The sequence below is a fragment of the Pteropus medius genome, unplaced genomic scaffold, assembly GCF_902729225.1.
Source record: "Pteropus medius unplaced genomic scaffold, Ma_sr-lr_union100, whole genome shotgun sequence".
In the NCBI taxonomy this organism is placed as follows: Eukaryota; Metazoa; Chordata; class Mammalia; order Chiroptera; family Pteropodidae; genus Pteropus; species Pteropus medius.
The window spans coordinates 5,052,790-5,069,838 of record NW_024351730.1 but is presented as its reverse complement, the minus strand read 5'-3'; the positions used below and the strand labels follow the sequence as shown (position 1 = coordinate 5,069,838).

Sequence of the window (17,049 nt, the reverse complement as noted above, 5' to 3'; positions counted from 1 at the left end):
GTTTGAAGATGTAGCAATTATTGTGTTCCACTCTAGGTACCATGCCTAAATTATTTTTTGTGATACTGCCATTATTGGGAATTAATAATCTATCCCTAATGCAATTGGGTACCACTGACATAAACAAAATAATCTTTTCTTCAGGCACTCTTCAGGCACATAATGGGTCCAATATACAATTAAGCCTTCTGCATCTAATATTTTACAACAAATATATTTGGAATATTTTATTACAGCTCCCATTTTAAAATTATCATGAGATTTAGAGTAGTTAAGTAACTAGCTCACTGTTTTTATTTCTGCCTACACATCTATGTAATATGACTACATTCTTTCTATTGCCTCTACAATGATAATAAAAAGGAAAACAATAAATATGGAAAAGCAAGATGGATAGAACTCAACAGAACAAAAGAGGAAAGATGGAAAAAAGGAAGAGAAAGCAGATTCTTAAACATGTCTGTGGAGAGATGATAGCTTTTTCACTGCATGGCTGATGGTGCAAAATGATGGCATTGTGGAAATCTTTAAAGTTAATATTGAATTCTGTTCCTATAATATGGCACACTGACCTTTCTGTTGAAAACAACATAAAACTTTATATTTTAAAATATTCTCAAAAACATATTAGTGATCACTAGGAAGAAATTTTCTGCCACAAAAATCCACTTAAAAAATTGAAGCCGGAAAGAAAAATTTGTAGCCAATTTTGACCTGAAGACGTTTGCCAAGCAAGGTCAATTTAAGCTTTGATTTTGACAGCCTTGTGGATTGGATATATAATAGAACATAATCTCTACATATAGTTGAGTTGCAAAAGGCTGGACACATAGGATGACCTGAAGAACTCCTCACACACACACTCCCATGTACACACACATACACACACACACACACACACACACATGCCACAACCAGTAAAGTCTAAAAGAAAAATTATCTCTGTAATCATCATACCAAGATGAAATAATTCCTTAAGAGAATTAATTAACGAGCCTGCCCTCACATGAATTTAGAGCCCAATTTCCCTTCACTTGATTGGTCCAAAAAGCCTTCATGGATTTTGCTGACAGGTAACAGAGACAAAAACATATCCTTTTTGAAAAGATGCAGATTAGTTTTAGACAGCTACAAAGAAGACAAAGACATTTCCAACACAAATAAGTGTGTATCTAGAAAATAGAAAGAATTTAGACAAAAAGGAAGAAATAATGAGAAAATTCAATAAAATCATGGGTAGTTGAACAAACAGTTATCCAAAGTAGAAACCCAATAATCTAATAAAGATCTGAAAAATTGCTGGGTTTCATTCATAATCAGAAAAATATAAAGTAAAATATACCCTACAGACCAGTAAAAATAAAGAAGATTGTCCACATTGAATTTAATGAGTATATGGATCCACATGTATTTTCACACTAGCTGGTGAGAAAATATCTTGGTATATTTTTTAAGGAAAAAAAGCCTCACGTTATCTCATAAAGTGGAAATTATATGTAACACATGACACAGCTACTCTATACCCAGGTATACATCACAGAGAAAGCTTTATATAGGTGTTTTGTGAAGCATGTACAGTGGTATTACTAGCATCAATGTTAGTAATAGCCAGCAGGAAACATTACAAGTGTCTACAACAGTAAAATAGATAAATAAATTTCAGTACATTTTTATAATGCAACACATTTAATATAGCTACATACAACAGCATGAATAACTATTAACAACATGATATTAAAAGAAGTAAAATATAAAATAATTCATCCAATATAGCAACTATCAAGTAGAGTTAAAAAAAAACTAAATTAAGCTATATTTTTCAGAAATGCACAACAGAACATCTATTACAAAAAAACAAGGGAAGAATTATCACAGAAATCAGGTTAGTGGTTACCTCTAGTTAGGAGAGGAAAGGTTATATTCGAGTGGACACATGAGTTTTCCTGGATGCTAACAAGGTTCTATTTCTTGATTTAAGTGGAGTTACATGAATTATCATTATTTGATCATTCTATGATTATTCTTTAAACTATACCCATGCATTCATGCAGTATTTTCTACACTTAATGTATATTAAAATACAAAAATTAAGAAAAATTTTTAAAAATTTCTTTTTAGATAATTGCAACACTAACAAATTTGGATCTTGTTAATCTACATATTTTCTTTTTATTTTTTGTCTAGATGGATATCCTAAAAATGAAATTGAGTATAAGTGGAAAAAGCCTTCTGTAGAAGTGGCTGATCCTAAATATTGGAGATTATATCAGTTTGCATTTGTAGGGTTACGGAATTCAACTGAAATTTCTCACACAATCTCTGGTAAGAAAGAAACACAAATTAATGAATCAAATGGCATTTATATGTAAGTCTATGGATTGAAATCTATAGTTTTATATATTTTTATATCTAAAATAAAACTTTTTTTTTCTTCCAGGAGATTATATTATCATGACAATTTTTTTTGATCTGAGCAGACGAATGGGATATTTCACTATTCAGACCTATATTCCATGTATTCTGACAGTTGTTCTTTCTTGGGTGTCTTTTTGGATCAATAAAGATGCGGTACCTGCAAGAACCTCACTGGGTATGACATATAATATTTTGCTATAGTATCATAGGACTTTTACAAATATTTTAATGTGGTAAAAGTTTATAGTTGAATATATTAGAATATTCCTCTGCACTGCAATCAAAGATTAACAGATGCTCTGGTTCAATATGATGTTGAAAAAAAACATATGAAAAACAAGTCAGAAATAGAATTGTAAAGAAGTTGAAATTTCAGAAAATATTTTCCTGTTAATAGAGGTCAAAAAAGGAATAAATAAACAGCAAGAATTTTCACTTGAAAATCATACATAATCCCTGAATCTTAATTTAGTCAACATTTTCAGTCACTTTTCATCAAGATTTTATTTATTTTTTTTTTTTAGCTGAATCACTTATAGTGACCATTTATTGACTGGTGTGTGTTTAGAAGGCTTTGAAGTTCCTTGCTCTTACAATGGTGCTAATGAATAGTCAGCTGTTCTAAAAGGCAGGTCACTGAAAGACACAGGAAGCTTCTAGGCTTCTGTAATCTATAAAATGTGTAATTAGTCTGTGAATATTTTGAGAGTTGCCTGTTCAATAACACTGATTAAAATGGTAATTTGTAATTCACACTTGATAAAGTAGACTTTTGTTTTCCTTCTTCAGCATCTATTGCAGTAATCAAAATCATATAAGAAAATGCATCTAATTACTATCCATTTGTTCAAAAGAATAACTTACATTTATGTATTGATATACAAAGGCAAGTTATTGGTCAATTGATTCATTCCCAAGATCAGTGAAAGTTGTGAATAACATTACTGATAATTGTTTCTTACAAAGCATAAAGAAAGTTAGGGTCGTTTCTTTTTTTCAACAGTGAAGAGGATTTCATGTGATTTCTCTGATAGCTGGGGAATAACTCCATTTTATAAATACAGTAAAATGCAAGTCATATAAAAGTAGCAAGATAAAGCCTGAGGCAACTAACTCTATAGTTGAGAATGCAGTTCCCTTGAGAGTCTAAACAGAGGTGTAAACGTATCTAAGGAATAAAATGCTCTCATATGTGAGTTTTGTTTACCATTTAAACAATTATTATTATTATTTCAAGTTACTTTTTGTGCCAGAGTAAATTGTTTTAGATTGTATGATACTTTAAATAGGACTAAAAATTTACATTTTTGTTTTTAAACATTATTCTTTTTTTTTTCGAAAGAGAATTTGAATGAACTATTTCTACCATTAGGTCTGTACAAAGCCAAAAACTATATGCCATAGTATCATGAAAGAGGATAGCCAATGTGGAATTATGTTTTTGAATGAATTCATATGTTTAATATTAGCATATCAACTGTAAAGATAAGTGATATCCAGCTCTCACTTGAAGAATATTTCTTATAAGTGTGGATCATATGTAGTTGGAGGATCAAGGTTTATTTTTTTAGAGTGTATATCTATCTATCGTCTGTCTATCTAGCTAGCTAGCTGAAAGACAATTTTCTGAGCTCGTTGATTCAACATTGCATTTTAACAAGCATTTATTAGATGTTTTTTATGAAACAAGCAGTGTTCTAGGTGCTTCAGTATTAACAGTGGACAATAGTTATAAAATCCTCATAGTGATGGCATTTATGTTTTAGTGGGCTAATGGGTAATATACAAATATAAAAAGCATATAATAAAATGTCAATGAGTAATAAAATCTACGAAGAGAAAACAAAATAAATAGCTAAATTTACCTCAATGACATTCAATCAATCATACCTGTGTCATCTCTAATTTTTTTCAATCCTAAGTGATTAGGGTAGTTTAGATAAGAAGAAATTGATAACATGTGCAGCTGTGATACAGGGGGCCTAAGATTAGCAGTTATAAGAAAGCCATGGGTAAAGACAAACACACATCCCCAAAGGTACACACATAGAGTTGAGGCCCCAAGAGATATCCAAGTTTATATGTAGAATTCTTCAAAAAATGGAAATTTACTCTATGTTTTTAAAGTTTTTCCTTGATAGAATTTTGCCTGTATTTCTTAATTAAACTTTGAAATTAAAATATAGGTTTAATTCAAGTTATCATATAAAAAAGCTGTACTAGTTGGATTTATTTTAACTGGATATGACAGAAAACCTCAAATCACTATAACTTAAATCGCTGTAGGTAGATGAGTGTCTTTCATATAAAAAAGTTCAGAGATAGGTAGCCAAAGAGTAATTTTAGTGTGAGATACTTAGACTCTTTCCAACTTTCTACTGTGTTGTGGGTGATTTTAGTTCTCATGATCGCTTAATATTCTAAGATGGTGCTGGTACTCTGGCAGTATGGTCTTGTAGAAAACTATGAGGGAGAGGAGAAGAAGGATACTTCCCATCTCTTTAATGCCATCTTTTTTTTAATGAGATATAATTGATATGTAAATTATATTAGTTTTAGGTATACAAAATGATTCAATATTTGTATATATTGTAAAATAATCGTCACAATAAGTCTAGTTAACATCCATCACCATACACAGTTACATAATCTTTATTGTTGTGATGAAGACTTTTAAGATCTACTCTCTTAGCAACTTTCAAATATGCAGTACAGCAATTGTCAACTACAATCACCATGCTGTATATTACATCCCCATAACTTATTTATTTTAGAACCAGAAGTTTATACCTTTTGACTCCCTTTACCCATTTTTAATGTCATCATTTGGATGTTGCTTATACTCTTGACTTAATTCTTCTTGGCTAGATATCAGCCTGTGGCCTACACATAGCTGAGAGAAGGTAGCAAAGAAAGCTATCCTTCCAGGCAACCTCATGACAGCTAAAAATTAGATGATCTGTCACTATGGAGAAAGGAAGAATGGGTACAGGGAGTCAAGTACTTGCAGTCCACGAATTTAGATGATTAAAACACAAATGGCTATGGTTACCAGTATTTTTTTTTTTCTGTAAATCACAGTAATCATAACCCTTTGTTTCCATTGTTTATTTCCACCCACATTATTGCCAAATCGGATGAAAGAATACAAATGGTCTGTTAAGTTATTTTTCATCTTCTATTGTTTCCCTCCATCCAGGTATCACTACAGTTCTGACTATGACAACTTTGAGTACAATAGCCAGGAAGTCATTACCTAAGGTTTCTTATGTGACTGCGATGGATCTCTTTGTTTCTGTTTGCTTCATTTTTGTTTTTGCAGCCTTGATGGAATATGGCGCTTTGCATTATTTTACCAGCAACAAAAAAGGAAAGACTACTAGAGACAGAAAGCTAAAAAACAAGGCCTCGGTATGTTAAAAATCTCTATTTTATAAACAGCAACTTACTGTTAGAAATACTGTTTTGAATACTATGTTATACTTGCTTAGACTAATATGGATGCTTGAATTACCCTAACAAAAGATAAATAAAATTAAGATGAAACTGGAGTATCTAACATTGCCCACCAAGGAAAGTGTTTTTATATTTCCCCTAAGAAAAGACTTGTACAACTTTTGTAAAAAGTGGTTTCATATGCTATGAATTTTCTCCAAGTGGTAGATTCTTGTACCTAAGAAATTACTTAAGATCACTCTTTAAAGAGATTTTATGTTTGTGGGAGGATGTGAAATTCTAATAACAGATAGCCCCGGAAAATTAACTCTTTAGATATAAAAATCTCTCTTTAATGTCAGTATTTAACTGTGTTCGAAAGTCATGGCTGTAAAGTTCTTTTTCGTTTCTTTATAATTGTACCGCCTTATTCTCCCTTTCCAATCATAAATCTATCTTAACTTATATTATATCAAGTTGATATATTAGAATTGATTCTTAGATACTAAAGTTTTGGATGATTGACTATAATTTCTTGTTATAGCGGCAATTATAAAGTCTTAAAGTAATATCTAACATTCACTGAGTATGCCAGACACTCTCCTATGTATTTTGCATGTGTGATTTCATTTATACTCATGAATATGAGCTCAGTAATTTGCACAAGAACAGCCTTAGGAAGTAAGGGATCCCAGATTCAAACTCAGAACTTTTTTGGTACCAGAACTTATAATCCTTCCTTTTTATTTCCTGTTCTCATAGAAATTAGAAAAGTAAACATCTGTTTCTTCAATGCTAATAAAAAAAAAAGGGGGGGAAGGGCTTCATTGCTGACTCTAAAAAATGTTTTCAAAGAGGATTTGTTCTAGAATACCCAAATAAATGAGAACTGTATAAAATAGTTATGCAAGAGTGGCAAGCTTGTAAGCCTACCATAGTATGTATTCAATGAGGCATAGAGTTTTTCATATTATCTTCTAACTGCAAGTTCTAAGATTCAATGTTTTTCTTCCTCTCTTCATTTTTTATTAGTTTCTTTATAAAACTTGGCCACACTTATAAATTATATTTTACTTTTCATGTTATACTTCAAGGACCAAATCCTTGTAAATTTGCTTTCAGATTTTCACAATATTCAAAGAAAGCACAACACATTAGTGGCAGTACACATTTAAGAACTTACATTGAGCCTACGACTTTCTCAAGTGGACAGTATTTCAACTTACTCATAGGGCATATTATGACCCCTGAAGAGACAAATCAGCAAAGGGCAATGATGTCAACTTTAATATCTATGTGTGAAATTTTAGGTAAAGAAAAAATACAGATTTTCTACTATTGGTATTTTGATAAGGATTACAATAAATCTATACATTGCTTTGGGTATTATCAACATTTTAACAGTTTACTAGTATATAAAAATGCAACCAATTTCTGAATATTAATTTTGTATCCTGCTACTTTACTGAATTTATTTCTTAGTTCTACTAGTTTTTTGGTGGAATCTTTAGGATTCTTTATGTATAGTATCCTGTCTTTGCAAATAATGACAGTTTTACTTTTTTTTTTTCCAGTTTGGATATCTTTTATTTATTTTTCTTGTCTGATAGCAGCAGCTAGGACTTCCCATACTATGTTGAATAAAAGTGCTGAAAGTGGACATCCTAGTCTTATACTTGATTTTTAAAAAATGCTTTTAGCTTTTTCCTTTTGAATATGATGTTAGTTGTGAATTTGTCATATATGGCTCTTATTGTGTTGAGATATGTTCTCTCTATTTCCCTTTTGCTGAAAATTTTTATCATAAATTGATGCTGGATTTTGCGAACTAAGTTTTCTGCATCTATTGATATGATCATATGATCTTTATCTTTCATTCTGTTTATGTGGTATATCATATTAACTGATTTGCAGATAGTGAGCCTACATTGCATCCCAAGAATAAATACAGCTTGATCATGGTGTATGTTCTTTTCAATGTATTGCTGAACTTAGTTTGCTAATATTTTTCTGAGGATTTCTGCATATGTGTTCATCAGAGATATTGGCTTGTAATTTTCCATAATTTTTTTTGTAATATTTTTGTCTGGTTTTGGAATTAGGGTAATAGTGGTCTTGTAAAATGAGATTAGAGTCTAACATTGTCTTTACTTATTTTGAATACCTTGAAAAGGATAGGTGTTAATTCTTTTTGAATGTTTGGTAAAATTCTTCTTTGAAACCATTCAGTCCAAGTCTTTTGTTTTTGCTTTGAGTTTATTAGTAGTAACTGATGTGTGTAGGCATTCTGTTTCTTCTTGATTCAGTTTTAGAGGATTGTATGTGTCTAGGAATATATCTATTTATTCCAGATTGTCCAATTTGTTGGCATATAATTGTTCATAGTTATTTTCTTATAATCCTTTGTATTTCTGTGATGTCAGTTGTCACTTCTCCTTTTTTATTTCTGATTTTATTTGGGTCCTCTATCTTTTTTTCTTTATGGGTCTGGTTAAAAGTTTATCAAGTTTGTTTATCTTTTCTAAGAATGAGCTTAGTTTCATTAATTTTTTTTTTTAGATTCTATTTTGTTTATGCTCTGATCTTTATTATTTTCTTCTCACTTTGGTCTTTGTTGTTTTTTTTCTAGTTCCTTTAGGTGTAATATTAGATTGTTTATTTGAGTTTTTTCTTATTCTTTTAGGTAGGCCTGTATTGCTGTGAATCTCTTAGGACTGCTTTTGCGGTGTCTCATATATCTTGGATCGTTGCATTTTCATTTTCATTTTTTTCTAGGTATCTTAATTACTTCCTTGATCTCCTTGTTAATCCATTTATTGTTTAGTGGCATGTCATTTAGCCTCCATGTGTTTGTATATTTTTCATTTTTTTTCTCATAATTGATTTCTAGTTTCATACCATTGTGGTCAGAGATGACGCTTGGTATGATTTCAATCTTCTTAAATTTATTGAGACTTGCTTTATGGCATAACCTGTGGACTATCCTGGAAAATGTTCCATGTGTACTTGAGAAGAATGTATATTCTGCTGCTTTGGAGTAAAATTCTCTAAAAATACCAATTAAATCCATCTGGTCTAATGTGTCATTTAAAGCTGCCGTTTCCTTTGATGTCAATAGGTGTTAAATTCCCCTCCTATGATTGTATTACTGTCAATCTCTCCTTTTATGTCAGTTAATATTCGCTTGATGTATTTAGGTGCTCCTATGTTAGGTGCATAAATGTTTCCAAGGGCTATATCCTCTTGTTGGATTGATCCCTTTATCATTATGAATTGGCCTTTTTATGTTTCTTATTATAGTTTTTGTTTTAAACTCTATTTTGTCTAATGTAAGTGATTCTACCCCAGCTATTTTTTTCATTTTCGTTTCCATGAAATATCTTTTTCTATCCCTTTACTTTCAGTCTGTGTATCTTTTTTAATCTAAAGTGGGTCTCTTGTAGACAGCATATGAATGGATCTTCTTTTCTTATCCTATGTCTTTTGACTGGAGCATTTTAAAGGTGATTATTGATAGGTACCTAGTTATTATCATTTTATTATTCGTATTTATGTTATTTATTTTTATTCCTCTTCTTTTTCATTAATAAAGTCCCTACAACATTTTTTTGTAATACTGGCTTGGTGGTGATAAGTTCATTTACCTTTTTCTTATCTGGGAAACTTTTTATTTAATTTTTATTTTTCTATTAGAGTTGACATTCAATATAATTTTATATTAGTTTCTTGGAAGCTCTTTATCTCTTCTGAAATTTTAAATGATAGCCTTGCTGGGTAGAGCAGTCTGGGTTGTAGGTTCTTGCTTTTCATCACTTTGAATATCTCGTGTGAATCCTTTCAAGCATGCAAAGTTCCTGTTGAGAAATCAGCTGACAGTCTTATAGGATCTCCTTTGTAGATAGCTAACTGCCTTTTTTTTTTTCCACTGCTTTTAAGATTCTCTCTTTGTCTTAAAACTTTGCTCTTTTAATTATGATGTGTGTTGGTGTGGAACTGTTTGAGTTCATCTTGTTTGGGACTTTCTGAGGTTTTTGGACTTGTATGTATATTTCCTTCACCATGTTAAAGAAGTTTTTCATCATCATTTTTCAAATAAATTCTCAATCCATTGGTTTCTCTCTTCTCCTTCTGGTACTCTTATGATGCACATCTTTTTATGTTTGATATTGTCCTAGAGGTCCCTTAAGTTTTTTTAAATTCTTTTTTCTTGTTGGTGTTTGGATATGGTATTTTCTGCTTTCTTGTCTTCCAAATCACTGATTTCATCCTCTGCCTCATCTAATCTACCGTTGATTTCTTCTAGTGTACCCTTCATTTTAGATATTGTATTCTTCATTTTTGACTGTTTTTATTATTTTTCCCCTTTTTTATGCTTACTATTCTTTTGTTATATAGATGCTAAAATTCCTTTAGAATTTTTATAACCAGCATTTTGAACTCTATATATGATAGTTTGCTTGCTTCCATTTCATTTAGTTCTTTTTCTAGAGTTTTCTTCTGTTCTTGAATTTGAAGCACGCATCTTTGTTTTCTTATTTTGTTTGCCTCTTTGGATTCATTTCTATGTGTTATGTTGATCTGCTATATCTCCCAGTCTTGGCTGGGTGGCCTTACATAGAAGGTGCCCTGTATGGCTCAGTCTCCTTGATCACTTGCACTGTGTGCTCCACAAGTGTCCCATGTGTAGGTTATGTGTGCCCTCCTGTTGTAGTTGAGTCTTGATTTCTGTTGGCCCATCAGTGGATGGGTTGATCATCAGGCTTATTGTGAGAACTGACTATACCCATAATGTATAAGCTGTTATGCATGGGGCTGACCCCATGGAGGAGGACTTGCCCAAGTAGGTTCTGGTGCCTGCCCAGACCACTCTTTAGATATGCTGTTTTAGGGCTAATCGAGTGGTACTTTGTTGTGGTCTGAAGCCACTGAGTATGAGCATTGGTTTTGTGGCCTCTTGAAAGGGGCAACTATGCAGGCCAAGGTCAGCTGCTGCCTGTGATCGGCTTGGGGCTATCTGATAAAAGCTACAAAGCTATCCATGGTTGGTCACTGCCTGTGCTGGACCTAAATTTGCAGAGGAGAGGCCATGCTGAGAACCGAGGACAACTGTCATGAGTACCTGGCCTGGGGTAGCTCAGCAAAAGGCATAGGACATCCCAAGGACTGCTGCCGCCAGCCTGCTACCTGTAAGGCTCAGCCACTGAAAGAGCCTCAGGCAATAAGGGAGTTAGGTAAGGTGGGACCTCAGGGTGTTATCAAGTAGGGCAAGTGGTGTTCACTAGGTAAGTGTAGATACAGATTTGAAGTCAGTGCTGAACCTGTGACCACTTGCAAAAGTCTGATCACACCGAGGCCAAGAACTGTCTACCTGGGCCCTTGTATCTCAGAGAGTTCTCCAAGTAAATCTTCAGTGTGGACCAACTCTGGCTGCCTACTGGCTGTTGACCATCAAAAATGCCTCTGGTAGTATGCAGATTGGGTGGGGCAGGGTCCCAGGGAGTCACCATGGTAGAGCCAGCAGAGTTCAACAGGCCTATGCCGATTCATATTTGATTGTGTTTGAGGAGGGCTCAACGTGAGAAAATGGTGCTCCTCCCCCACCAAAAGCTATACGAGAGGTGGGCTCAACACAGGGATAACTGTGGCTGTCTCTCCAGCCCTCGACCTGAAGCTGCACAACTCAGTCTCTCCTTGTATAACTCCAGTGCTGCCCCTCTATCAGAGCCCAGGGCGAGTGCCTGTGAGAGATTCTGTGTGCAGGCTCTTTAAAAGGAAAGCCTGAGTTTCTTGTAGCCTTCCATCTCACAGGAATGGATGGATTCCCTGCTGATTTTCACAGCCAGATATTGTGAGGTCTTCTCTTCCCAGCCCTGGTGCTCTGGGCTGAGACTCATAGCTCTTCAAGGAGAACCTTGGCCACACACATGGGACACTTATGGAGATAACCCTGCTGATTCTCATGTAGATAGGGGCCAGCTCATTTTCCATCCCTGCCCCTCCTAGTCTCGAGGCAGTTTCTTTATATCCTTATAGTTATACTTCTTTTATTCAGTTAGTCTTCAGATGGTTCTCCAGGTTGATTGTTCTATAATTTAGTTGTAATTTTAATGTGGTCATGGGAGAAAGTAAGCACAGTGTTTACCTACTTGGCCATCTTAACCAAAACCTTTTAGTGACTTTTTGTAATAACAAAAAAATAATATATTCTCGAGCTTTATTATTTAAAGAAAATCCTATTCAATTTTGTTGTTTCTTTTTATATCACTTAAACTGATTTATTTTTTCAATGTTTACTATTTTGAAGGACAGCAGAATCTTGAGAATTTACAAAATGGGCAATACAATTGCACTTCCGATAAATAAGGTTTGGAATGTGTATATTCTTTCAATTAATCTTTTAGTCGTTTCCAGGTCACAAATCTGCCAGTCAAGATATTTTATTTTATTGGTACTATGTCAGCTGTTTGCATATTTTTCTCAGCATATACAAGTCTATTTATATTAACATTTACCACTTATTAGAGTGTAGTTTCTTTCAACTTATAAATTTTTGATGTTTCAGAGAGATAGCAAGAAATTGGAAAATTGTCAATTTAAAGTGATCAGTCCAGATATTAGTCCATTTTTGTGCACTGTAGTATTTAATCATCTCTTTCATGTACTATTGATACCTTCTGACAAACACACTACATTTCCATTTTTGGCAGTTCTTAATGATATACAGAATGCATTTTATTGAATATAACATTGAAATTCCCAACAAACTTGTATTTTAATCACTTTTCTGATTAGCATTTGAATTATGCTATTTAAATATTAAGTGACAAGGAAATGAATACCAATTTGTCTCATTTCTGTACATAATTTTAGTGTTCCACTAAAATTTAGGAGTCTAGTAAAATATCCTCAAGTGTCAACCTCAAAAGATCTGTCATTAACATTTAATAATATACCGCCTCTGCTTTTTGATACATCTAAGCTAATGGAGTCATGAATTTATTTGTGTTTAGGGCATTGCTCCTTATCTTCAGGCTGCACATTTTGTTTCTAATATGGATATTATGACTTATGTGGTGTATTTATCTTTTTCAAAAACGACAAAATGAAACCATTTGCTTCTTTTTGCATCTTCTGAATCTTTAATATTTTGTAGTTGTATTCTATGTTCTTCTTTAGGAACAAAATGAATTTGAATAAAAGTCCAAATTTTAGAAGTTTTCATTTTTTGTGTTTAATATTTAAAATATTTTCCATACAATATTAAATTTTTATGGCTTCAAGTTATATTTATTTCAAAATTTAGAGCTAAAGAATTATAAACATTTTTATTAGAAAGAATTTAAAATCAGATTAAAACAATTTCTTAATCTCAGAATTGTATTTATTTTTTAGATAATAAAACCACTAATTATAATAAATTGTAAAGTCACATCTTAAGATAATCCCTGAAATAAACAGAGTTCTTAAGGATAAAGAGTTATTGAAACCATAATCATTATTCATATTATACTTGCCATTTTATTCAAAGTTTCAGTAATTTTTTTTCTGGTAACATTTTTGATGATGGCCAGGTTTTTGTTGTTATTTTGTTATTGCTTGTTTTAACATACTTTAGAGCCAATCGTGATATATCCTCTTCAGGAATCAGCACTAACAATGACATTATCAACAATAAGTATTACCTATTGGCAGCTGAATACTTGCTATGTTTCAAATATTCCACTTGGTGTTTTGTGTGTATCATCTCATTTAATCAAACAAATCTGTGTATTGTTATTGTGACTTTTGTACAACAGAAGACTCAGAGGCAGAAGAGGCATCACATTTCCTGTTCAAGGTTACACAGCTCTACTAGGCAGAGCTAGAATTTCTAACCAAATTTCTAACAAGCCTGTCTGATTCCAAAACGATTCTTTTAATGTTCCATAGTACTCTGTAATTGCTTATTTTTTATATTTTTTAAAATTATTATTATTATTTAAATATTATTCATAACCTGGTATCTTAGAAAGTTTATATGATATGTGTCCCAAATAGTCTTGATAATAATAGTAGCTATTACTACTGAGCAAGATGGAACACTGATCATTTTACATAAGTTATGAAATTTACTCATCACAACCATCACAAAAATTAGGTGCTAACATAATTCCAGCTATGAGGGTAGCTACATTGGTAGAATGAGATGAGTTTTGAACACCAGTTGTTCATAAACCTGAGATTAAAATCTGCACATTCTCTCTCTCAAATATGATGCTTTGAGTTTATCCATTACTTCAGACTTCATCATATCTCTTTTATTCTTTTGCAGCTTCTCAAAGTTTCTTGCACTAACAAAATGTCATCTTTGCTACTTGTTTTTATTATTACTAAAATAAATAAATTACATAACATAAAATAAACAAATAGGCATTGTAAATATTTTAGTGTATAACGTTATAGAAATATAGTTTCTTTTTGTTTTAAAATTAGATTCATGGTTAACAATATTTTAATGAATCATTTTTCTAAAAGTATACAATATATTTCATTTTCGAGGGGTGCATTTTTCCACATAATCTTTGGAATGTAAAATAATATTGTAATGTGTTAGAAAGTAAATTATAATCTAAAAACACATTAAAATTAAATACCTCTTTGATTTTTGGGAACCAAGATTATTTTTATTCCATATAAATCTTTTAGTTTACCTTAAGAGGACATATTAATCTTTAGTATGTTCTTTTCTTTCTCATTTATTATTTTACTCAGATATCCACTGGACTCCATTCTGGATCCACTCTGATTCCAATGAATAGTATTTCTCTACCGCAAGGAGAAGATGATTATGGGTATCAGTGTTTGGAGGGCAAAGATTGCGCTAGCTTCTTCTGCTGCTTTGAAGACTGCAGAACAGGATCGTGGAGAGAAGGAAGGATACACATCCGCATTGCCAAAATTGATTCTTATTCCCGAATATTTTTCCCAACAGCTTTTGCCCTCTTCAATCTGGTTTATTGGGTTGGCTATCTTTATTTGTAAGGTCCATTTACTAAGAAAAAATCATAAGAAGTTTGACTAATTCTAATATAACCTACTGTACTTCACTAACATGAAGTTTAAATTTAAAATACAGAGAAACCAATGGTTAAAATGTGAATAGTACCATTTTAAGGCTTTCATAGGTAAAGTAGCAGTTTTCCTAGTAATTTACTTAAATTTATGTAAAGCAGATTAGTTGCAAAATTCAGTATATTAAAATACTGTTATATATTTTTCTTGAATTTTATTTATTTTACTTATATCATATTACAATTTTGAACTTATAAGTTTCTTGATTCATATTTTAGAGATGGAATAATTTTAATGTATATTTTATTTTAATATAATCTATCATAACTTGTAATGAGACACTGATCTAATGCCTGATACTTATGTAGTAATTTTTTGCCTACAAAATATTGTTAATTTAATTTTTTTGCCTCATATTTGTATGCCCTTTTTGGAATAAGCTAGTTAAAAACATAAAACCATGTTTTTCTGGTATTAATTTCAAGATATTTAACTCCCAAGAAGAAATTGATTTATTTTTAAATTCTTTATTAAAGAAGAAAAGGCCTATTTTTACCTTGTTAAAAGGTCAAATTTTATCTGTCTTTCAATCAAGTCCATTTTTTGACACAGGATTAAATAGAACTCCAATTTTATATTTAGTTTTGATAATTTACAAATTAGGATGGATAACTGAAGTAATTTCTTTTAAGTATAAGGTAAAAAAAAAAGAAGAATGTTATATGTAATCATTTTATTATCTGCTTCATAGAATTTATGTAGTAGGAAGAGATTAACACTGAAATATTTAGCTCTACCAATACTGAAATTAAATGCAAAGAGAATTGATTTTTTCTTTATGTTCTACAAAAGTGTTATATTCCCTAAGTTAACAAAAGCACTGAAGAACAGTGCTTTAGAATTAAAGAATTATTACCTAGCAAATTGAGTAGCAGGTCATACTAAGGATATGGTATTAAATATGAACTATTAACATTTTTCAGACTAGAAATATTCTGGAAACATGCTTTTAAGCATTTGTCATATATTGCTTTTTCCATCTTCTAAGTTTAGATCCTGTTAGTTTTATAACTTCATTCTAAATTGTTATAATGCTCTCTTTTCTAGAAAATGAGAGCAGGCTCATTTAAAGATGGAGTTCTAATAGAAGAACCTCTAATGAACATGAATGTGGAGACTCTCTAAATTCTTAGAGACAGGAGTAGAAAAAGTGTCACTATAGTTTAAAGCCTATTAGTTAATAGTTTCCAAAAAGTATCTTTTGTTAAGAGGAGTGTTAAATTCAGGTTTTCATTATATTCCTGTAACTAGTTTGGCATATTAATTGTTTATAAGACAAAACTCCATATTCATTCACAATCACCTAATTTTCTGGAAAATTTCTAGAGTGATCATAGAGAATATTTTAAAATCTTATTGCCAAGAGCAACTATCAGGGTGAAGTTTTATGATCAAGGTTTATCTTATGTTATGTGGAAGAAGCCTGTGCATTTAACACTCTAGTTTCTAATACAATAATTTCTTCACATGGTTTGCGAATACATGAGTGATGCTCTGGCATGGTTATACTTATGTTTTTAGAATATATAGTTCTAAAAATTCTAAATGTATTCCATTGTGTGTTGCCCAGCTATGTTTGAATTTTTCACTTTGCTTGTAAAAATCTCTGAAAAAAAGTAAGCATTAATTGAAAAATAATGTCCAAATATCCACCGACATTGCTTTTTTTGAATGGAGAGCCAAATTAAACTTTGGCCATGTATTATATTCACTTACAAATTATTCATGCATTCATTTTATAACACCGACTGTTGATGAATATTCTTAAGGTGAACATTCATTTAGAGGTAAATGAAAAATAAAGTACCCATGAAGAATAAACACCACTAAAATATATTATAGCTATTTCCATGTTCTAATCTGTTGTCATAGGGGCAGTATTAATTCTGGGATTCTTTCAAGTCTCTCTGAACATGGCTATATTTTAAGATACTTAAAATGCTTAACATAAATAACTTGATTTTCTCATTGGTGTTCCATTTAACTTGGCTTTAAATGTTGGCAATATTTATAAGTAGAAATAGAATTGATAAAATATAAAAAATGTTTTTTCTAGTTACATTCACTATATATACCATCAAAACAACA

General features: G+C 31.6%; 1 protein-coding gene across 2 annotated transcripts in view; it reads left to right on the top strand.

The window, feature by feature from the left end:
• Window positions 1-15,656, top strand: part of GABRG1 (gamma-aminobutyric acid type A receptor subunit gamma1) — a 57,605-nt gene extending 41,949 nt beyond the window's left edge. The window contains exons 6-9 of one of the 2 annotated variants that reach the window (XM_039845835.1): window positions 2,185-2,322; window positions 2,438-2,590; window positions 5,615-5,826; window positions 14,602-15,656. In XM_039845835.1, the coding sequence (XP_039701769.1) occupies window positions 2,185-2,322; window positions 2,438-2,590; window positions 5,615-5,826; window positions 14,602-14,871 (773 nt within the window). In that variant the 3' untranslated portion in view covers window positions 14,872-15,656. The remainder of the gene's footprint in view (window positions 1-2,184; window positions 2,323-2,437; window positions 2,591-5,614; window positions 5,827-14,601) is intronic. The other variant, XM_039845836.1, reaches the window with a different exon arrangement.
• Window positions 15,657-17,049: the final 1,393 nt, after the last annotated feature.